The 24,647-nt window shown below is 40.9% G+C and overlaps 1 protein-coding gene across 1 annotated transcript; it reads right to left on the bottom strand.

Moving 5' to 3' along the window:
• Nucleotides 1–13,160: 13,160 nt before the first annotated feature.
• On the bottom strand, nt 13,161–13,484 carry SERTM1 (serine rich and transmembrane domain containing 1). Its single transcript, XM_047076291.1, has one exon. It carries the CDS (start codon nt 13,482–13,484, stop codon nt 13,161–13,163), a length of 324 nt encoding a protein of 107 aa, XP_046932247.1.
• Between the last annotated feature and the right edge of the window lie 11,163 nt (nt 13,485–24,647).

Raw genomic sequence — 24,647 nt, 5'->3', positions numbered from 1 at the left:
TGGGGAAAAATCATAGCACTGAGCACTAAGAACATATTTCCCTCACAAGGAATTATTTATTGTATTTTAGCATTCAGTATGACAATGTGGAAAAGTGTGGCTGAATTGTGACTTTGTGCTGAAAAAAAAAATGATTCTAGATACCTGCAGCTTATAAGCAGATATTTTCTGATTATGTAGAGATCTGTCTATTCAGTGTTCTCCTAACTCAATTGTTGTGTGGTATGTAGTGCCTCATTGTGTTCAATTGCTTTGAGCAAAAAGGTCCACTTGTTTAAGAAGGCAGGTTGAAAGCTGGTGAGTCATAGAGATTCCTTTGATAAAGAGCAAGTAGGTCCAAGAGAATTAGTGACAGTTGGGGGCACACACAGTCTACAGCAAGGGCATGGAGAGGAGTGTATAATAGTTCTCTAGTCTCAAAAGAAGCTAAAAGGAATAGGTCCTGCCTTGGGCAGCTCACAGGTCAGGAAAGTGCAAACACTGAAAAGCCCTGAGCTTTATGCAGTTAAATGACTTGGAAAATCCATTTAAACTTAAATTTTTTTTCTCTTGTTTTCACTGGTTTTATGAGGTATTATATAGCTTATATATATATATATATATATATATTTTTTTTTTTTTTTTTTTTTGAGAGAGAGAGTGTGTGAGCAGGGAAGAGGGGCAGAAGTAGAGACAGCATAAGAGAATCTTAAGCAGGCTCCATGTTTAGCTCAGAGCCTGATATGGGGCTCAATCTCATAACCATGAGATCGTGACCTGAGCTGAAATCAGGAATCTGACACTTCACTGAATGAGCCACCCAGGCACCCCTAAAAAACATTTAAAAGGGAATTTTATTTGGTTTGTTACTCTCAGTGAATTCTGTATGGAAATATTAATGTGTGTGAGGAAAATGTAATTCTGTTTTCTTAGATTATCACTCATTTATTTGTGGACCCTTTATTGAAGGTATCTTATGTGCCAGGCCCAGGGCTGTGAGGATAACTTGCAGCTTTGCCTGCAAGGAGCTCTGTGTATCGTGTGTGAGGGGAGACACATGAAACAGCACAGTGATGGGTGCTGTGTATTCCACCAACACAGGAACAGGGGCAGTATGAAACCCATAGGGGGTGACTGACCCCTCCTGGGAGGGTCACAGAAGTCCCCTGGAGGACCAGACATCTAAGTGAAAAGGTATATATGTATAAGTATATATTTATGTATATATTTTGGCCAGACATCTGTGCAAAGATCTGGAGAAGAGACAGAGAGAAAGAGAGAGACAGAGATTGATTGAGACTATAAGTCTTTCTTTCCATATTGATGTGGGTGGAGCATGTGGGCAGGACTGAGTAGGAGGACCCAGAGAGAAGGCTGGGATAGTAAGAAATAAGGAACTGAAGGGCCATGCCTGATGGCCTTATAACCAATAGAGAAAATTTATCTTTATTCTGCATTTAGTGGAGAGTCACTGAAGGATGGTAAATGATGGATCATATTCTCATTTTCTTAGGATGACTTTGGCTGCAGATTGTAGGATAGATTGGAGGAGAGTGAGAGAGAAAGCTGGAAGACCAGTGAAGGATTGGAGAAAAGTGGCCTGAAAGACAACAGTGGATAAAGGGAGATGTGGCTGAATTCAAGATCTTAATGGGTCTGATGGTCAGGATTCTGTGAGTGTTAGAGTGCCAGTGAGGCCTTAGGAGGAGTCAGCATGGCAGATACAAGAGAGAGGGCAGGTTGGGGGTGAGAGGGGGCACTGGCAGGAAACTGAGAAATTTAGTTTTAGATACGCTGAGTTTGGGTCAGGAGGCAGTTGGATTATGGGTTGGCTGAGAGTTGTCAGGAGGAAAACGGAAATGAATTCCATGAGAATGGATGTGATTGTGTAGAATGAAAAGAAGAAAATACCAATGGCAAATACCTGGTGGACACTAACGTTTAAAAGACGAGTCAAGACAACAGATGCAGAGAAAGGTATTGGAAAGCAGTGGCCAGAGGAATGCCTGGGGAACATGGGGTAATAAAGCATGGGGAAGAGAGAGTTTTGAGGTAGGGATGCTCAACAGTGTGTCAGTGTTGCAGGCAATTCAGACAAGGGAGCAACTGAGATGTGTCCACTGGATTTAATGACAAAAAAAGCTGGTGACTGTCAAAGAGCACAATGATTTCAGTCAAAGGTGTGTGTGTGTGTGTGTGTGTGTGTGTGTGTGCGCAGAAAGCAGGCTGCAGTAGGTAGAGAAGTGAATGAAGCTGAGGAAGTAAGTGGAGGAAACCCTTTCAATAAAGTCTAGATCACAAGAGGAAGAGAGTAAGAGCCAAGATCCCAATGCTGCCTTGGACAATTTGCATTCACTCACTCAAGTGCCCTCCTAAGGACCAGCCTTTATCAACCGGATACTTTCTCTCCACAATTGCTTTGCCTGTTCCTGGCAGCCTTCACCTCCCCTGACTTCCTGAGCTATGCTCCTAAGGTCTTGTCATTTTTCTTACTTGCCCTCTCCCTCCCAAGTCAAGTTAGGACAAGGGAGGCCCATCCAGAGAACAACAGGGTGTATTATAAGGAAATTAGGACTTTTAAAAATGCTACTCTTCATATATGATGACATTCTTTGACTAAATTATTATGTTGAATTTGAGATACTGAATGTGGCATTAATGTAGGAAGAAAAGAGTGCTATTAAAATTAGAGTGAAATATTCTTACATATTTTAGTTATACTTTAGAACAGAAGTAGTACTAAAAGTAAGAAAAAGCCATTTTGTCACCAAAGCAAATATGATCATTCTAAATGTTTGTTGTTGTTATTATTATTATTATTATTATTATTTTATGATGAGATGGTGAGCTGTGTCACAAATGATTGGAACATGATGGGGCGCCTGGGTGGCTCAGTCGGTTAAGCGTCCGACTTCGGCTCAGGTCACGATCTCGCGGTCTGCGGGTTCGAGCCCCGCATCGGGCTCTGGGCTGACAGCTCAGAGCCTGGAGCCTGCTTCCGATTCTGTGTCTCCCTCTCTCTCTGCCCCTCCCCCGTTCATGCTGTGTCTCTCTCTGTCTCAAAAATAAATAAACGTTAAAAAAAAAAAATTAAAAAAAAAAAAAACAAATGATTGGAACATGAGTACTGATTTCATAAATCATTTTCCTTCAGTGCTTTCTCATCATGGCAGTGTAATTGTAAATCAGATCTTATGGAGAAGCTTTTTGTAGATTGGAGCATAAATGTCCCCTGGACCTTAGTTTTGCTGGGATTACAAGTCAGGACAGTTTTAAGCAGCCCAGGGTGCAGAAAAACAAACTAGCAGATGTTGCTAATTCTGAGCACAAGGTAGACAAGTCCCTAAATGAGAGAGCTGTTCGTTCCTGGGGAAAGGTGAAGAAGCCAGTGGAATCTCTGGAGAAGAGGAAACTTTGGAGTTAATGAAGGATAACATCAGAAGGAAGGGGGAGAGAGGAAGGGGGAGAAAACACATTATTCTCGCAAGTTGGAGAGGACCCAAACTAGGAGGCAGCAAAATCTCTAAAGGGAGAAAGGAATTCAGGCAGAACTGTGGATTTCATTCAGCCTTGGAAACAGTGTAAGATAAATTGCCTGTATGGTCACTGAAGCAAAGAGTACAAATAAGCTAGAAATATTTTGCTATTTATATGGAACGGCTGATTGAGAGCTGCAGTAGGACAGACAGAAAAGTTTAAAGTCTCATAAATGTTGGGTTTACGGAACCGAATAGGATCCTTTTTCCTGTTCAGCCATTTATTCGATTCTTTGGCTTAATCCTACTTTCCTCGTGTCCTCATGAACATGCTCATGGCATATGGTATGCCCTGCTTTATCAAAAGTTCTCAATTCAAAAACTCAGTGATCCAAGCTGTGGTTACATATCTTCCAGTCTGACTTCTTTCCGCTCACTTTTCTAAGCAAGTGAATATTTGTTATAGCTTCTATGATGAAATAGAACATTGGAAAGCCTTCCAATTCAAGTAGTTTCCATCGAGTTTTTAGATGGTGCCTGTGAAATCACTGGGGATCAGTTCTCCTCACAGGCTTAAGGGCTCTAAAGGTGTCTTTCTGGGAGCAGAGGGAATTTGTTTCTGCGCGGTTGGTCTTTCACTCCCTCATTCATTCTACAAATGTTACTAAGTCATCCTATGTGCCAAGAACTGGGGGGAAAATAAGACTTTAAGGTTTGCAAAGCACTTTCAAATGTATTATTATTCCAACTTTAAAATAAACGTGTGAAGCATATGATCATGTCTTTCCCCTGGTTAGGAGCGCCCAGCAGCAATCCCCTGCTGTAGAATAATGCCTGAACCTAATGTGGCATTAGGTTTAAGCCCTGGCTGTCCAGCGCTGTCTTCTGCCAGTCTCTGGAAGAGCCATAACTAGCAATTTTGTCATCCCAGGGTCATCAGTGAGGCTCAGCCTCAGACCCTCAGAGATAGAGGTGTATGGGGTAAGATGGAAAGGACGAGTGACCTTCTCATGCAAGCCCTTTGTCCTTGATCTTGGATTTCAGGTTCTCTCTCTCAGCCCTGCAAAAGTGCCCCAGTGGGTATCTAGCTACAGGCTGTGAAGTGCTATTCAGACACCAGGACACCAGGAATTAAGATGTTGTGCCGGGAGTGGAGGGCGGAGACATTTTGAAAGGTGGTCCTGTGGTGGTGTGCCTTCCTTCCTGTGTGTTATGTGCTAACAACATGGGCTACCATGTGGTTCCTCAGACATGCTAAGCCATCTCAGACCTCCATGCCTTTGGACTTGGTGTTGCTGCTAGAATGCTTCCTTCAGCATTCCATATAGCAAACAGCTGGCTCAAGCATCCTCCACTTGGGAACAGACTTCCTTCTTCGTGTGTCTGCTGTACCTTATATTTACTTCCATTAGAGCTAATTTTATAGTTAGTAAGTTCTAATAGCAGTCTGTTCCCACTTCTAGCCAAGTAGCTGAGGCTGGGTTGGCATGACACCCGTGTGCATTCATTTCTATTAAGTGAAAATAATCACCACAATATTTGGAATTGGATAGCGAAAGCAAGTGGTTAATATCATTTTCAACTCTCCAACCAGTTGTTTTCATGCATATATCCTCTGTGCAAGTAAGGAGAGCATGTTAGACCACATCAGCAGATGGAAGACAGAGCAAGAAGTCAATTCAATGTGTGAGGAAATCTATTTTTTTTCTGTTCCTTTTTTTCCCCCCACATAAATCTGTGAAAGCTTTGTTTGGTTTATGGTTTTATGTTGGCTGACTCTGAGTGATTGAAATCACGGGGTTCAACATTTTTACTCTGTAATCTTCAGATGATTGTCTTTTGTGTTATAATTTAATTTGGGGGGGGGGAAGGGCACAAAAAGTTCCTCTTTGCAACTCAAATAGCATCTTCTCAGAAAAATCACCTTTTCTACCCCTCTCTAAACTTTCAGTCACATTTAATTCTTTCTATCCCATTTTCCCACTTTGTTTTTTCTCCTGTTCACTTAAATTATCAAACCTGTTATGTATTTGACTTATTTATTTTGTTACTGTCTGTCCTCCACTAGAATGTCAACTTCTTGAAGGGTTTTTGTCTGTTTTGTTTGCTCTTGAATCCCAAGACCAAAAAACAATGCCTGGCATATATAATAGATGATCAATAAATATTTGCTAAATGAATTAACACCTCTTCCTTTCATCTGAAATGAATCTACTGCAAGGAGGGTTTCCCTGTGCATCTTGCATGTATGTTCCCATGCTGCCATGCTGCCCATGGAACTGAGATGTCTTTCTGTCCAGACTCCAGAAGCAGGGCCCTTGCTCCGTATCTACAGGGTCAGCCTCAGGCATGTCAATGACAAAAGGGACTGTGTGGGACCTGGTGCCATAGTTAGGTAAGAGAGCAATAGCCTATGATCTTTTCTCCATTTTTAGCAAGTACATGTTTATACTGGTCTGGGACATATCATAAAGTTTAACATTTGGTTATTTATTTATTTATTTATTTATTTATTCCTCCTCAACCTGCCTTTGTGAGTAAACAGTTTCCCAAATATTTCTATTAAAAATGACTCTTTCTGAATGAAAGGAAGAGAGGAGTAAAGCATAATGATGAAGTTGTAGAACTTAAAGCCTGATTTCTTTTTAGTGGAAGCCCTGATTCTGCCACTCACTAGCTTTGTGACCTTCCTGAGTTTCCACATCTGAAAAATGGGAATGGTAATTGTACCTATATTATGGAGTGTTGTGAGTGAACACATAAAGCACTTAAAAGATTGTCTTACAATGACTAATAAATGTTGGCAATTAATATTATTATCAGTAGTATTCCTGCTTGAATAATGGTCTTGAGCTAAGTTTACTTTTATTACTAGTGGTAGGCATGTCTAGATACTTTTAATTTTATCACAACTGATATAATAGTAAATGAATCTGGTATTTTATTAACCAGAGTTCCCTCTGGACTGGGTATAAGAATGATGTTTATAATGATATGTCTGGGTCACTGGGAAATCTTGACTTATCTTCTGAATTCTCAGGGTAACTACAGCTCTGGGGTCAAGTGGATTTTAATGTTTGTTTTATTTTTGAGAGAGAGAGAGACAGAGCGTGAGCAGGGGAGGGACAGAGAGAAAGGGAGACACAGAATCCGAAGCAGGCTCCATCCAGGCTCTGAGCTGTCAGCACAGAGCCCAACACTGGGCTTGAACTCATTAACCTTGAGCTCATGACCTAAGGTGAAGTCAGATGGCCAACCGACTGAGCTACCCAAGCACCCCTGAAGTGGATTGTATTATAAAAAGAAACTAGAAACTGCTTTTGTGAAATGTAGTAATCCAGAAGTAGCAATGTGCAAAAATTCTTCAGTAAGTTTACATTCTTGAATGCAAGGGATAAGTGGCGCAAAGACTACCCTAACAGTAAGGAAACAAAGACAGTTTGGGAACCAACAATATGCTGTGCGGCTGAGCAGCTCATACCGGGAGTCCAGAGGTGCTGCTTAACTGGGCCAACACTGGATGATTTGGGCAAATGTGCAGAGGCCTTAGTGTTGCTTGACTCTTCCCAATCTGATTTTCCTAAATCATCCATCTGATTGCAACCCCAAAGCCCTCCAGCATATTTACTATGCTTCATAAATCAGATGGTGCTGGGGCGCCTGGGTGGCGCAGTCGGTTAAGCGTCCGACTTCAGCCAGGTCACGATCTCGCGGTCCGTGAGTTCGAGCCCCGCGTCAGGCTCTGGGCTGATGGCTCGGAGCCTGGAGCCTGTTTCCGATTCTGTGTCTCCCTCTCTCTCTGCCCCTCCCCCGTTCATGCTCTGTCTCTCTCTGTCCCAAAAATAAATAAACGTTGAAAAAAAAATTTTATAAATCAGATGGTGCTTACCAGCAGTCTTGGTTCTTGATCTGTCTCTCCACCACTATTGCTTACATTATGACACATTACTCTGTCCCTAACATGCACAGTCCTTGGGAAGGGAAAGGCTGAATAAGTAAGTACATTGTTGAGAGAAACTGCTGTGCAACTTCTTCCGTTCATGGATCTTCACTGAGGTCACAGGGAGATTTAGATAGGGGGTAGGTGAAAGCAGTACAGTGGACTGCTTAAAGTCTTAAACACTGCTTAAAGATAAGACTGGAAGAGGGATTGAATTCATGAAGGCAAGGAGAGTAGATGGTAAGCAGAAAAAAATGGGAAAAGTTGAACCTTCAGGGACCAAAAGTTCTAAGTGATGTTTGCTTGGTATTTGCATCTGTAATACTACCACGTAGAAAGCAATGTAGCGTTAGACAGTTTACATACAGTTTCTCCTTATCCTCACAACCCATAAGGAAATGACTCTTCTCTTTAGGTTACCAAGGTTTGGAGACTCGGGAAGATTGCCTGTGGTCATGGAGGTAGTCTTTAGGACTTGGGGATTTGAACAAAACTCTGAATACACACCCTGAGTTCTATGGCACATAGACTTAGTTAAACAGGGCAGGCAGATAACTGAGGAGAAACTTTTCAAAAATGCCAACTATTCATGAGAGGCTAGAATCATAAGGGTTAAGCCATAGAGTGCATAAAGAATGACAGCTTTTTCGGGAATGGAATTTTGAAAGGAGCAAAACTTTAAATGCTTTAATGCTTCAACTTTACTCCAGTATTAGAATATTAATTGTTTTATTGGAACATTAGTCACACATCATGTTGAAGATACTGGAATAAGAGATACCATGGACTGAAAATGATCGAAAGAACGTCAGCGAGGGCCAAATGCGGACAAGTGAGGAGAGGAGGGAAACGGTAGGAGTGCGTATGCGTGTGAGTGTAAAAGAGACAGAGAGATGGGAGGAGTGAGGGAGATGAGTATGTGGTGGAGGAGGAGGGGAAGGGAGTTGTGTGCTGACACTAATTCTAAGCTAAGACCGTTTCCATGGCTAGAAGATGAACAGATATGATATTTGTAGCTGGGAGAACAACTCTCCACCCACTCGTATACCCCACCCAGGTTGGATCTGAATAAGGCTTTTTGTCCATCTCTAGTCTATTTTCCACAAAACAGCTAGTGTAATATTTCTTAAATGTAAAGTTAGTTATTTAACAGCTCTGCTTAAAATCCTTCTGTGGATTCCCACTGCACTCAGAATAAAACCTAAACTCTTACTATAACCTACCAGGCCCTACATAATCTGCCCTTACCCACCTTCAATTCACTGCTCTGAACCACAACACTCTGACTTCTCTACGCCAATAAGCGGAGAACTTTCCTGCCACAGGGCCTTTGTACGTGCTACTCCTGTTTTTTTTTTAATTATTTTTTTTAATGTTTTTATTTATTTTTGAGACAGAGAGAGACAGAGCATGAGCAGGGGAGGGGCAGAGAGAGAGGAAGACACAGAATCCGAAGCAGGCTCCAGGCTCTGAGCTGTCAGCACAGAGCCCAATGTGGGGCTTGAACCCACGGATGGTGAGATCATGACCTGAGCCGATGTCAGACGCTCAAACGACTGAGCCACCCAGGCACCCCCATGCTACTCCTTTTGAGAGAATATTCTTCCCAACACACTTCAGTACTTACATATGATCTCATCAAAAAGGCTCTCCCTGACCACCATATTTTAAGTGACTTCACCTTGTTGTCTGTCATTCCACCATTTTATTCTCTTCATAGTGCTAATTGCAGTTGTAAATATGCATATTTTTTGTTCTGTTGTTTTGTGTCTTTCTCAGTAGATTGTAAGCTTCACGAGGGCAGGAGCCGTATCTATTTGCTATGTCTAGTGACAAGGGCCTTCTGTCTCCTTACAGTGTTCAGGATGGCAAAGACCCTACTTCAGAAGGGCTCTTACCTGCATATATAGAAAAGCAGTCAGTACTTGCAATGGTTTGATAAGGTCTTCATATAGTCAAATGTGACTACAGGGATCAGTGAACTCTGTTGCAATAAAAAGGAGCATTACTAGCAATTCTCTCTTTTAAAAGGGTGGATGTGTAGACACAGATTTGAAAGAGAAGGATGAGCATGGGGCACTACTGTACTCTGCTTGACATTGAAGGCAGGGTTAAATTGAGGTTGATGGACTTTGAGAACTGAGGTGTGCATTGAGATATATTGTTTGTTCACAGGAGGGCTGTGTGTGGAAGAGAACATATGCGTGGGATTCTCTGTGTGTATGAGTCTGTGCACACACACAGACACGTGTGGGATTCTAAGAGCTGCCCACTGGATAACTAGAAGGAAAGAGAAGCAGTTGTTCTCTCACAGATGGAGAAATTCTGAGGAGAGCTGGTCCTGGGAGGCTCTGAGCCTCCCTTCTACTCTTCCCCCACAGCCTCCCTTCCCTCCAACACCCACCATACCCCTCCACACACAGCCTTGGCATCCTATCCTGAGTAACTCAGGCTCTGGGCAATGTGGTACTGGGGGCTTGGGTCTGTGTGCTGCCCCAGTGGGGATGGGTCCTAGAGGACTTTGCAAACCAGAGCGGGACCTGGCAATGGCTTGAAGTGGCAGCCTCTCCAGGAAAGGCAGACCTGAGGCAGAGCCAACTCTAGAAACTGGCATTTCTCCTTGAGAATGTTTCATTTTTCAGTTGTGTCATTGTTTTCCTTTGGATTGTGAGAATACAATGTAAAATGTTTTCTCTCATTTTATAAATCCTGTCAGTTAGCCCTCAGTCGTCTGCCATCGTCTGTTATGTGCACATGGTCTTATGAAAATGGTGTTGTGGGGAAGAAGGGATGTGACCTTCCTCACGTCCCTCTTGCACTGAGCCCAGTACGATGGCCATAGCTTTCCACTGAGGAGGGTGGCCTGGAGTTCAGACCCTTGCAGGAGAGTGAGAAGGTTTGGGGTGGGGGTGCTTTAAGCTGTGCATAGGAGGGCAACTTAGCTTGGAGATACAGCAGTTGTTTCAGGCAGTAAATGAGAGGTGAGAGCTCTTGACCTCCGCAAATACACTAGAGCAATATATGTGACCCTCCCTTTGCCACCATGTGCCCCACTGATCACAAGCATCACCCAGGGCCCTTCTTACAAATACCAGTTTTCTGGCTCCGCTCCTGAGGTCTGGGCTGTGGTCTGGAAACCAGGGTATTTTCCAAGTGTCTAGGTGAATCTTCTGACCAGGGAAGTGTGCGACTCACTGCCCCAAGGGTGGGGGACTCTTGCGGGGTGGGGAGAGGCTGAGATCAGGGTCACTCACTCATTAGGGACCCTGCTTCAGAGAGGATGTGCAGACAGAGTGATGGAAAAGCCTCCCTAAGAGGGAAGACCACCCCACTGAAAACAACAAGAGAAGAACCAGGCTTTCAGTGGGCTCTACTTCTTCATTTATAAACCAGTCCTCCAAGCTTTCTGAACTTCCTAGACAAGTTCATCTCAAATTGTGCAATCCGTTATCTTGGCAAGCTTGACAAGTCCTGATACACATTTGCGAATGTTGCTTTTAAATACTCCACTTAATCTGGAGAGCAAGAACCACTGCAGCAGCAGGGAGGGGGATCTACCTGCAGATTTTTTTTTAAAGGCAGTTTTACTTTCAGAAGCCCTTGTATCTCTTTCAGAAGGAAAGAATATAAAGTTACCCTTAGAACAGATGGTACTCAGATTATCCTATTGTGTGGCAAACTTGTTACTTTATTTTTTTTTAAATCACTTGATCCATATCCTTTCTTCCTCAATAACCAAAATAGCACAAAATTAACCAAAAAAGCAAAGGTGATAACACAGATGCCTCTGTTATCCTGTAGTTTTTACAGAATTTTTAATTGGGAGCATGTGAAAAAATATATATACATTAGTACACACACACACACACACACACACACACACACACACACACACTCAGAGACAGCTGATAATGATCTAAAGTAATGGAGTTCTTCTAGTCCAGCATTTACACTACATGATAACACTGCAACACATTGCCATGCTTGAAATGGCAGCAGAAACCACGTTTTCACTAATTACGCATTTTAGGACAGCAACTCTGTGCAGGTCTTATGGTGTCTGGGAACATTTTTCATATAAATAGTTCAATGTGGTCTGATTTAAAGTGAAGCTTATGGATTTAAGAAAAACAACAACAAACAAACAACCTTCAGATCCTCATTACCAGTCCTCATCTGCCTCAGCATTTTGGAATGACAAAAATACACCTTGTAAAAATGGCGGATTCTTTATCCCATTCGAGTTACTAGACAGTGTTGCCTGCACAATCAATCCAAAGGATGTACTGAAGCTCCATTACTGAAGGTTAGAAAATGCTTTGGACAAGAAATGATCCACTTGCCGTGGGAAGATGGGGCATGTTGATGCAGTGGGTTCCGTAGGCTGATGAACTTCATTGTTTATGCTGTGGGCCATTTATTATTTTTAAAAGTAAATTAAAGTTCTCACTCTAAAGAAGCTGTAGTTTATTTGCTTTGTTTTTAGGGGGAGCTTGATTTCTTCCGTCTTCTAAGTCTGTGCTCACAGGTATGCCTCACTGCATGGACAAAGCCCCCAAGTTCAGTGTTTGGGTGAACATAGTGTGGGGCTCCCAGGATCACTAAGTTCTCAGCAGCTACACAACTTGAATGTCTATAATTTCTAATAAAAACCCACATCCCGGGGTTCTAATTCAAAGTGTTATGTTAACATAGAACAACTAATTACCAGAGACATGTCACATTCATGGAGTATATAATAATATGTAAAATAGCAATTTAGTCCCTTAAGTTTTGCAATCTAATGTGGGTGAACAAACATCTGACATCTGGGAGCCTTAACAGAATTCTGCACTGAAATTATAAAGACTATGAAACTGAATAAAGGAACATGCTTACATGACTGCTAGGAGTTATTACTGCAGAAAACAGAACTAAATGAATATTTTTCCATATGCTTAATTTCCACTAATAGAAAGTATAGCTATAAAATAAAAACTTCTTAGTGTCTCTTAGGGTGTTTCTCTTAGTAACAGCAATTATCACAAAGAATTCTACAACAGTAGGAGTATTATGACTATAACATAAGTAGAAAAAAAAAACCAAGAGGCAAAAATACATTACAGACTGCATCATAACACATATTTGTCTTGCTATTAAAAGTTACTCTTCCAAAACTTTTCCATAGTGACTTACTCATCAATAAATGTGATTTTCATTTATTAAAGTGAAAACATTTAGCATATTTTGCCTCCGGTTATAGGAATGTTATACATTAAATCTAAACTGATTCTTTTTTTTTTTAATTTGATGTTTCCACTTTATCTTTTAAATATGGAAAATGTCTTCTAAGTAGCTCAGACTTAATTTTGCCAGTTCCTGCCAGCTCAGTTGGTTTCACGGTTTTGTAAGGGAAATGAAGGGCAAGAGTCTGTATCCAGCACCCACTGTGAGGCCGCCTCGCGTGATTTCCGCCTCGGGTGTCCAGCAGAGTGAAATGAACTGATCCACCCTCAAGAAGTCCGCTCCGGATTGGTCAGGTGGTTTGTGTGAAATTCTGCCCCTTAAGGTTTGCACACATTTCTCTGAGTCAGCATCAACTCCTACATTCACAAATGGAAAGCATCATGACTGGAAGGAGAGATTAGGGGTGAAGGAGGAGACACAGGTCTCATTGGTTGGAAAAGAAAGGGGGTTATTTCTTTCATGAAGCAACTACTTCATGTGACACTTCCCGCAAGGGAAAACCGAGGCTGCTGCAGCATTCAAGAATTCTTCTGTTTTCTTCATGAGGAAAGGTTTGAGAAAGTGGACCTTTGAGAGGAAATACTACAGACTTCCAAATTGGTGAAAGAACTACCAGCATCACTTGGGTACTCTGGGTAGGAGGAACTGGAAGAGATGATATTTTTGAGCCTCTGGAGGGCAATGATTAAAAGCAGAAGCAGAAACGCTAAAAGGCTAAGGAATATGGACACATAGATGTAGACATTTGACAGGTGGCCTGAGGAAGGGTCTACCGATGTGGACAGGGATGTAGGAAAGAGCTCAAGGAAAGTTCCATTCTCCACGTTACCCGAAAATACAGATGAAGAGCCAGGTTCAGACATCTTTCATGGAGGGTCAAAGAACGCACAAGTATGTTAAAAGTCAGTTTCACACAGGGGTTAAAATGGACAGAATCAGCATTGTTTTGTTTTGTTTTGTTTTTTATGATAGAAAAGATTGCAGGCAGTTAAATCAGCACAAGGAAACTTCTTGGATTTCAAACAAAGGCAGCAGGGGATCAGGTGTCCATTGGCCCTGCAAAAACAAACAGACAACAAAAAAGAACAACTGAATGCGTTATTCACAAAATATCACACTTCAGTCTTATTTCCAGTTTTCACTTCAAGAAGGGAAGGGAATGAAATTACTTCTCCAGGAACAGGTAATGCTTATGATATTACAAATGATGATATAAAAATAAACTTTTATTTCATTTTACCGCTGCAGTACCCCAGGTACCAGGATTCTCCAAGGAACTAAAATAAGTAAAAAGGAAAATACATTTCTGATGTGTTCCATCTGCTGTGATTTCAACAGATGCTCCAAGTGGATGATCTGAGAATAGGACCCAGAAAGTCAGTGCCAAACCTCTCTTCTCCAGAAAATTAACTCTGCGCACCTCTAGCCCACTAGCACCTTCCCAGCCAGGATTTATCTCTACTATACTTTGAAGAATCACGCCGTGCAGGTAAGTTTGCTTTCTTGTTGAACATTTATAATTTTCTGATTTGTTTATAAAAATTCATCTCCTTGAAATGAGGGGCCATTTCTTCATATTTCTTTTCTATCTACCTGTGTACGTTCTAGTGCATACTTTAGCACTGAATAAAAACTTCAGATTAATTTAGAAGAAAAAAGGTTGGATTCCCTCTGAGTGATGGAAAGTACAAGATTTGCTGTCAAGAGACTTAGGTTTGAGGTCCGAATTCCCTTTTACCTTTGGGAAGTTGGGCAAATTGCCTACATTTTCTGAGCTTCACTTTCCCATCTGTAAAATGTATAGCACCTGTCCCACCTGTGTTATCAAGAAAACAGCCATGGAAGCACTTTGTGAATTGTAGAGGTTGGGCCAAAATGAGTTGATAGTGTGTGTATGTGTGTTTATTGGGTGTGGAGAAGGCATGATTTTCTGGCAGCCGGGAGGCAGAGTATGCCCTTGACCATGTTCTCGCTCCTAACGTGGTCCTTGTGAGGAACACACAGGCAAAGCAGACTGACAGGCAGGTAGCAAGCAGGAGACGGCATGATTCCCCAGGCTCCGAGTGTGGGTGTAGCATGTCTCAGACACCCTCTCCTCCATGACTGGCAAAGTCACAGTCGGTTTCTGCCTCGGCCTCCAGCCCGCTAAGTCCACGTGGAGGCGCGGAATGCATCGATCCCTCTGGGCAGAAGACTCTTCAAGTCGAGAAAAGAGGCTCTTCCTAGCTCTCTGTGGCATTAGATCCCTTTGTTGTAAATTTCTAAACCTCCTCCTGTCAGATAGAATGAAATGCTAATGTGAAAAATCCACTCTGCCCCTGGCTTTCCCTCTTCCTAAACTCTGCCCTGCATTTTATCTTGAAAACTTGCTTTTCCCTTCTGTACTCCAGATCTAATTAAGTGGCTGATTCTTTGAGGGTCTGACATTGGCCACTGTGGCCAGAGCTGAGCAGCATTAATGATCCCTGGGAAGCAGGGGACACTTATGAGAAGATTGTCCCTGCTGGGTGTCATGCAGGCTAATGATCTTAGTGAGTTCCTCTGAGTAGGCCACATGCAGTGTCTTAGTAGTTCCTAAAGTAATTTGACTCCTACTCCTCATTATACTTTGCTTGGTGATTTTAATTCCATTAAGTTGCTACAGGCTCCTAAAGATCCTTAAAAAGAGAGAGAGAGAGTCACAGGGGGACTAAAATGTGTCACACTGATTTGGCAGTCCCTTGCCTTTTTATGTAAATGTCCTAGCCATTCATCTTTAGGGAAAATAGTCTCAGAGGCAGCAAGATCATTAGGAAAGAAAACTAGGATGGAAACCTTATGGGCTGAATGAATAAGAAGAAATATTCTTAGTATTCTGGAAAGACCTCCTAAATCTAGCTGAGGAAACTGAGAGAAAGAAGCTAACTGATCTGACAAAAGAAACCTCTCATTAAAAGATAAGCTAGGACGTGGGGTTTCTGCCCATCCTCACTCCTTATACCATCTGGTCTCAATTTTCCTGACATTTGAGTAGTAAGGATTTTACATCCTATTTTCCTAGCATGGGTGACGAGGGGACTAAGCAGTTTACGTGTTCCTCACAGCTACTCGGTAGAGCAGGAATTATTATTCTCATTTTGTAGATGAGGAAACTGAGCCACAAAGACATGATTTACTCAGGATACACAGCTAGACAGTGACAGACTAGGGACTAGACCCCATGCCTGAACTGTGTTCTTAGTTTTCTCAACTGTGATGGGAAGAGAAAAATGATGAAGAGTTGCGTCATTAGCTCCTACCTGCCACTTACTCTGGGCAAGCTCACTGTTCACTCTTGGCATTTCAGTTTTCCTGTTGGTGCAATAAAACTCACCTTTCCTACCTCACCAAGAGGTCCTGAGCTAGGATGTGATAAAATTTCCATAAACATACTTAGAAAATTATAAAAGGCCATCCCACGTAAAGTCCCAGTAGACATATAGTTCCTTCTGAATGCTTAGAAAGGCTAGAAGAGCTTTCAAAGTCTCGGCTGGTCCTACAGTTCTGACACATGCTGGTCATAGATTCAGCTGGAATTGGATGATTTTTCTAAAGCCACCTTTGCTACCCAACACTGTCATTTTCTGGGGGTGAGCTGGAGGCACAGACAGTGTCACTAGGGTGTCAGCAGTTCAGTGAAGCTCACGGCTGGCTGCCAGACCACTTTTTTAAAACAAAGGCATCTCTTTAAGTTGTAAATATTCCAAGGAAACTTTTCACATCAAGAAGATCTTCACTTTCAGACAAAAGGGCCCCTGTGGGCCTCAACTGTCTGTGAAATGGGTTTACAGGAAAGGAGGCTAAGAAGTTTTGGGGAGAGCATCTGATCTTCTAAGAGGTCTTGGAAGAATGGTAGAAATGAACAAATGAAAGTTTGTGTTATTGTCCGACACTTCACAATTAAATACCTTCTCCTTTAAATATTTTCCTCCCAGTATTTCAGACTTAATATCATTTCCAGAATACTTCTTAATTTTAAGTGACAGATATGCAAATTTTGTTTCACTGTCCTACTCTGAAACCACCGAATATTTGCACTGTCAGAGACTGTTTTAGTTTTGATGGCACTGATTCTCATTTTCTTATTCAAGTTTTAAAAATTTGGTGAATCTTCCTTCTCTCTGGTGAATGTTTTGACAATCTGTGTATAAATGTTCAGGATGAAGCAGGTTGTACATGTTCAGGCCTTGTGACTGTGTGAATGAGGCCAAAGGTAGCACTGTGAAAATGAAATCAAACAAACGTTTCAGGATGAGGCACCTTGGGCCATTTCTCCCAAACGGATTAGGTTTAAAGAAGAGAAGAGAGAGACTTCATCTTAAATGCATAGCCTTGACCTGTCTCAGGGCAGCATCGATGTCCTCTCATTTCAGGTGGCACCTAAAGCCACGTGGGCATGATGATGTTCTTTTTTTTTTTTTCTGAGCCATCCTCAAAAAGTGATATTTGAGAAAGGGAAATGAGACAGCTAGATCAAAACATTATAAATGAAGATTTGTGTAAATATTTTGGTTCATGGTCAGCCAGCTTTCCCTTTGTCTCTTGGAATAAAAACCTGTGCCGGGGAGGAATCTACAAAAGGCAGTCACCTACTTAAGTGAGGAAGAGCGGATGTGAAACGTCACCATGAGCCCAGTGGGGCAGGGAGATGGAGAGACAGTAGAGACAGGGCAGACTGGGGGGTCTCTGGTTCCAGGACACTCAGCACCATGCCTCTGTGAGTCCTCTGGAAGAATGGAAGCTTTCCTTCCCATGGGGTCATTATGAGAACTGTAAAGTTTCAGAAGAACAAAAGCATACCCTCTGACGCGTACTTCATGCCTGGTAAAAGGAAAAAGAGCCGACAGGCCCCCACCTCTGAGTCTGCACACACAAGCACTGCAAGACCTCTGGTGGCCTGCATATGGGTGGAGCCAACGCCATGCCTTGACTTCTACAACGTAATGGTGTCCACAGCTCAGCCCACAGTCAGCCTCAAATCTGGCACGGCAATTGCTTTGTTTCTGACCTTTATTCAGTACATTTCTATGTGAAGAACAACTATTTGAAAGGTTTTTATTGTGGAAAACTGGGATAAGCTGCTTTGTTGCCTTGCAGACATAAAGAGTACCCTGGCTGTTAGGCTGTCGGAATCAGCTTTTCATCATTAGCAAGTCCTGCTATGTCATTCTCCAAACGGCTGTCCTCTCAAACCATCAGTAATGATTTGATAGAGTTGATAAGTTATTAACATGACATGGTAAAATCCTTATTTCCGTCTACAAATGTCGAATTTGATTAACATAATGATATATTGGATCTCTTTCTCTGTAGAACACATAGAAACTATCATTTCCAAAATCTAGTAGGGACCTTATCACACGTAAGCAAAGCTGGTTTTAGTTCTACTTAAAAAACAATATGCTTTCTATGAGACCTCGAGCCATTCCTTTACTATTTGCATGATTATCTTCTCTCTGAAAGCTTTCTCTTTGGCTGATGGCCTTTTAGGTCATGCTAGATGAGAGAAGGTTGGTGCTGACATACATATGCCCCACCCACACTTCTCTAAATGTCAGTTGTCACTTGCAGTTGCAAATACTTACCCCTGGTCTTGGAATAATGAAAATAAAGTTTATTGTCTTATGTGCTATAATTATTCAAAGATGATTCAGCCATCCATATATTTGTCTGAGAACTGCTCTTGTCAGTATAATACTTAGCAGGTAGAATTATATGTGAATTCTGTTTATGATTCCCTGTCATAGCCCAATAAAAAATAAAACCAAGTGATGAAATAAACTGAGTCTATGTATTATCAAATGTTGAATTTGAAGACCATCTTGTGAGAAGAAATATAGAATATGAAGATTCTGAATAATACACTGGAATTCATGGATCTGGACTGATAATGTTAGACAAAAAATTAAAATTAACAGTTCTCTTTATCTACTGTTCAAATGAATGATCAGAATATAGTCAGAGCTTTTTCATAGTACTTTGGTGAAAATTTTTAAAATGACAAAGTAATAATTTAGTATCAGCTAAAAAAATTTTTTTTAACATTAAAAAAATCAATTTCTATGGTAGGTCTTTAAGTTGTTTTAGATCCAGACCAGTCTCCTAATTCTCTCTATCTTGGTGAGGACTTGGTGGTAAGGGTAATCTGGATTAGTCTCAGGCCCAGTAAAATATTTCCCTAACAAAATAAATATACTCAGAATGCTTTTATGCTAGATGAACTGTTTGTACTAATTCTTTAAAAAATCGTTATCTACATAAATTATAATTCACAAAATATTCAGAATATACCTTTCTTGATATACAAAGTGGTGTAGATTGAAGTTAAAAAAAACATGTATACAAGCAAGTATTTCAAAAGGGAATATACACGTGACTGACCATCCATCTTGTACAACCTCAAATGTAATTATAGTATGACCTCCCTTGCATTTATATAACACTGTTTTTCTGGAGAAATCAAAGTCTTTTTTTAATTTTTTTTAATCTTTATTTATTTTTGAAAGAGAGAGAGAGACAGAATGTGATTAGGGGAGGGGCAGAGAGAGAGGGAGACACAGAATCAGAAGCAGGCTCCAGGCTTTGAGCTGTCAGCACAGAGCCCGACACGGGGCTCCATCTCACGAACGTGAGATCATGACCTGAACCGAAGTCGGAGCCACACAGGCGCCCCTCAAAGTATTATTCTTAATGAATTTTTGTTGTATTTATATTCCATGTGAAGATTTCACGACCAAAACACTGCTTCGTAAGAATAAAAGAATGTCACTCTTTTAGAATAAGGTAGTTTAAATGCATAATTTTCTGGTTAAAAAACAGGTCAAATACAAAGACAGGTCTAGGCATAGCATTGTCATGATTCTTTTATGATGTGTAGAAAAGACCAGGAAGGGCTCGGGTCCTACCCTCTGGGGATATTGGACCCATCTAGGCTAACACAATTAATCCAAATCAGAATGAGAAAAGTAGCACCCTGAAGGCTGAAGGAAGCACGAGCTGAGTAAGAAGCAGCAGAACAATGAAAATCTTCTACGGAGAGGGAGAAAGGTCACTGTGCTTAAACACTTGATTTAAAGGAAAAGCGAACAGCCAGAGAAATGATGACTTGAGGATCATAGGCAATGTCCAAATGAGTCAGTGGGAAGAAAGAAGGCAGGAAGCAAGACTGGCCTTTCAAGATGTTATAGTATTTTTAGTAAGGGCTTTCAGGTCAGTTCTCGCCCTCCACTAGGATCTGATCTTTTCCAGTATTTTAGAAGTGTATTAAGAAAAACAGCTAGTGTACTCTCCCGCAGCACATATACGAGAACTGGAGCAGCTAAAATTGGTTAAATCATACCATTAGTATACTTAAAAACCTTACTTATTTTTAATAAGATTGGACACATATAAAAAATTTTCATTAAATCATGCTCTGGTAGCAGAATGGAATGGTGTTTTCTCCTCTTCCATGGTCTGTCATTCTGCCTCTAAAATAACTTAGCTCTAATATATTTTTTGTTTAATCAGGAATTTCTCGTAACAGCCCCCTTATAGAGTATGACACTGGGAAAATTTGTCCTTGTGAACCTAATTTTGTGATTGTTACAGTTTTCTTTAAATCTTTACATGTAGACCACTACGTATCCCTAATCTCCTCTCTCAGGCTCCAGGGAACTGTGGGTTCCTCTAACACTGCTGTAAGGGAATAGGGAAAAGCCTGGACGTTTGTTTTTCAACAGCCATTTAATGAAGACCCCTCTAAGTCTAAGCAGATTCCTCACAAGTGGGCAGCCATGGACCACTCACTATAATTGGGGAAAATGTGATACTGTATTCCTCCCAACCAGTACTTTTGTTTGGGTCTACTGCTGCCTAATTCTTTAAGTAGGTACATTCCTCAGTTTGTAGCTTATTGTCTTCATTGATTCCTCTTTATCTTGATTTCTCATTCCATTTCCTTCCATCTCCCATAGGCATCCAAACTAATGTGTTTAAAGAGGACCTTTAGGTTTGCCTCTTTCTGTAAATGCCTATTGTTTTATATGTATTTTCTTATAAATTTTCATCATCTCATAAACTTTCAATTTATAACAATGGATATGTAGTAAATATTTCATTCACTCCATAAATTAACCCCCAAACTTCACCTCTACTTAAAATATGTTGATAATTGAAGCAGAGGGAAGAGAGGAATATAAATTATATAATATATCCAGTTCTCTGGTTTTGCAAATAAGAGTATTCCAAAGACTAATAGCTATCCTCTATCCATAAAATCACATGTACAGGTACAATTAAAAAAAAAAGTGATGACACAGGTTGTCTGAAAAGAACTTGAGTATTATCAAATAATTAAGCAAGTCACTATTCATGACAACTACAGTCATGTATTTGTTTAAACTAAGATGCTTTATAGTCTACTCCTTAAAAATAGATTTGAATATTACAAATGTATATAAATGTTTTAGGTCTTACATTTTAAGTCTCAAGCTCACAGAGTTTCTACGTGATGACATTTTTAATCAAGGCACAGCATTTACTTGAATTAATGAGCCATTGTCCCTCATAATATAACTACAAATAGAACCTTAGTTGATTACATAGTATGTAAATTGCCCATCCCTTCTGGATATTAGCCCAGTATTTAGCATAATATATACATATGAATTTTGCTAAATAAGTTCTCCATTTTTCCCGGTCCTCTACGGCTGACAGTCAATGATGATGCTTTCCACAGTAAAATGGGTATTTAGGAAGAATGATTAGTAATTGGCAGCTCAGGCAGGCTGTTTTGGATACAGCCAGTTTTGGCCATATTACATTATTTAGGAGTCAGATGAATATTCAGAAAAAGAAATAGGGAGCAGATTTCAAGATCCATTCCCGGATGCAATGCAAGATCCTTTGGCCAATTAGAAGAAAAAATGGCTTTCTTATAAAGGACATTATGAGGACAACCGGGGAAATTTAAACATAGATAGCACACTAGATAATTGTATTATATAAATATTAAATTTCCTAAGTGATATAGGAGAATGTTCTGTTATTAGGAAATGCATGTTAAAGTTTGTAGCCAAAAAGTATCCTAATATCAGCAAATAACACTCAAATGTTTTAGCCAAAAACAAAAACAACCCAAAAAACAAGCACACACATTTATACACACATACAGAAAGAAATATGATAAAGCATATATGTCAAAATGTTCACAATTGGTTTAGTCTAGTTAAATTCTATAGTTAAACAATCTATAGGTGTGCATGGTTATTATCCTTGCAACTTTTCAGTAGATTCGGAATTTCTCAACATACAAGTTGTGGGGAAAAATGACTTGTCCCCAAAGCTATTAATGAAAATAGGCTTGGTATGATATTTGTAAGTCAGCTAAAATGTTAGGAGCTTTTAAAAATATACAATGATAGAAGCCTGATTCTTCAAAGGAATCTTTCAAATGGCATTGGAAAAACCTCACATATTTGCTGCTACCATCAGCTCATTATGCCCACTAATCCATGGTTACTGGAGGTGAAGCGTTAGAGGAAGTTTATATGCCGGAGAAACTGGATTCATGGTGGTGGGAGATGCTGCCTAAACACTAGGAATGGTGACTTGCCAGCCAGCCTTATTCCTAACTTCACTCCTGCCATCACCCACTGGTCTGAATCTCAATCTGGACCTCCAGAATCATGAAATCCAATTGTTTGTCTTACATCATCAGTCATCTTCAGAAGCAGCCAGACATCTCTCCTACAATTTAAATACCCAAAGATATTAGGGACTCTGGAGGCATCTTGAGTCAAGAAAGAATAGTTGGTGTTTTGGGTTTTTTTTTGATTGAGATGTAATTGACATATAACATTATATTAGTTTCAGGTTAAATAGGATCTGGTACCAATTCCAGTGTGTGAGGCAGAACTGGGGAGCTGTTCTCCACACCAACAAGCAATTCTAGGAATACTGGCAGAGTGTCCTATAATTCAACCCAATTTCCGACGACACTATCGGGAGATAGTATCAGATTTCACGGGTTGAGGGTTCAGTCCTACGACACCCTCCTCTGCAATATAGACATTTCTGACACCAGTCCTAAGCCCCAGGTTGTTACATGTGTTTCTGAATGGTGATAAATCAGAGGTTCCCAAGCCCCCCTCCTCAGCTTCAATTAATTTTCTAGAGCAGCTCACTGAACTCAGAGAAACATTTTACTTATTAGGTTACCAGTTTATTGTAAAAGGATATAACTCAGAAACAACCAGACAGCAGCAGGTGATGCATAGAGCAAGGTATGGGGAAAGGGCACAGAGCTTCCATGCCGTGTGATCCCCTCTCCCAGCACGTTACGTCCCAGCACGGCCGGCCCGGATGCTCTCTGAACCCTGTCTTTCTGGGTTTTCATGGAGGCTTCATTACATAGGCATGATTGATTAAATCATCAACCGTCACTGCAAAATGCGGCTACAAATGAAAAAATAGAGGGCACTGATATTAATAGTGCTTTTTGCCAGTCATCAGCAATCATATGACTGTGAATATAGGTAAGTACCCTAAAATGATGAGTACCAGATGAGTCAGATTTTAGACAGGGGTTACATAAAACACCACTATAAGGAGACAAAGTGCTCTCTTATGGCTCTGAAATTACTCATCTACCAGGATTTTCAGGTACACCAGGGAGGGCAGGGGACAGAAAAGAGGACATTGTGTCCTCATGAGGAAAGCGTGTTCCCACGTGGGATTTCCTGTGGTCCTCCTAATCCTTGGTGTGGACCAAACAGCAGTGCTTGCCTTAATGCTCTCTATCTCCCTCGTTTTCTGTCTGTCTGTCTGTCTCTATCTCAGGCAGTACAGTGAACTCAAAAGTCTGGCTAACAAAGAGAATGTCTACATGTTCCTTGTAACATGGAACAAAATGATATGGCAGGCTATCAAGTGTAGGAGGAAATCAAGTCCTTAGCAGCCTGTTGTCATTTTAGATAACGACTCAAGAATCTGTCAGAGACAATAGGGAAGCAATAAACAAGTGTAGGCTCAAATTCTCCCAGAATGTGTTTTTAACTTAAAAACATAAAAGGAGGTGAAATTGAAAAATAATTAGGAATTTATTTTGCGTTTTAACTTAAAAATATAAGGAGGTGAAATTGAAAAATAATTAGGAATTACTTGGAGAAAAAAGACCACCACAATAGTTATATATTCTTCTAAAAATATAAAGAAATATTGTTTTTTTTTTTTTTTTTTTTTTTAATTTTTTTTTTTTTTTTTCCACGTTTATTTATTTTTGGGACAGAGAGAGACAGAGCATGAACGGGGGAGGGGCAGAGAGAGAGGGAGACACAGAATCGGAAACAGGCTCCAGGCTCCGAGCCATCAGCCCAGAGCCCGACGCGGGGCTCGAACTCACGGACCATGAGATCGTGACCTGGCTGAAGTCGGACGCTTAACCGACTGCGCCACCCAGGCGCCCCAAGAAATATTGTTTTATTTAACGGAACCACGAGTATCTCTTATATGAGATTTAACTGACTTTTTCCTTTATCAGGGTGGGGCTATCTACTTTTAAGGTTGTGGGCTCTATGTATTTTATTCAGTTGTAGGAATAGCTTTGGTCAGAAGCACATGTCCACACTTCACTCACTACTATTTTTTTTTCATGTTTATTTATTTATTTTGAGAGAAAGAGAGACCATGCAAGCAAGCAGCAGAGGGGCAGACAGAGGTGGGGGGGGGGGGCGGAAAGTAAGAATCCCAAGCAGGCTCCTCGCTGTGAGCCCAGAGCCTGACATGGGGCTTCATGAGATCATGACGTGAGCTAAAAGAGTCGGACACTTAACTGGCTGAGCCACCCAGACGCCCCTCACTAGTCTTATATCTAGTCTTAGTTCTCTTTTATTTCAATGGTGTGCGCTGGAATGTAGGGGGCAAATCGTGTCAGAAGAGTAGAGGAGGTAGAGGGGAGAGAAAGAGAGTGGGGGGAGCATACCCTAGTAATTGTAGAATGGGAATATATATGGCTCCAGGATATGATA

Source organism: Lynx rufus, unplaced genomic scaffold (assembly GCF_022079265.1).
Source record: "Lynx rufus isolate CCGP_SWC_20201006 ecotype Redwood Valley unplaced genomic scaffold, mLynRuf1.p SCAF_1, whole genome shotgun sequence".
Classification (NCBI taxonomy): domain Eukaryota; kingdom Metazoa; phylum Chordata; class Mammalia; order Carnivora; family Felidae; genus Lynx; species Lynx rufus.
The sequence above is the reverse complement of the archived record's forward strand: the minus strand, read 5'-3'. Positions and strand labels throughout refer to the sequence as shown.

Coding starts and splice junctions, on each gene's coding strand:
- SERTM1 (XM_047076291.1), bottom strand. CDS start 13,484: ATGTCTGAACCTGGCTCTTCATCTGTATTTTCGGGTAACGTGGAGAAT.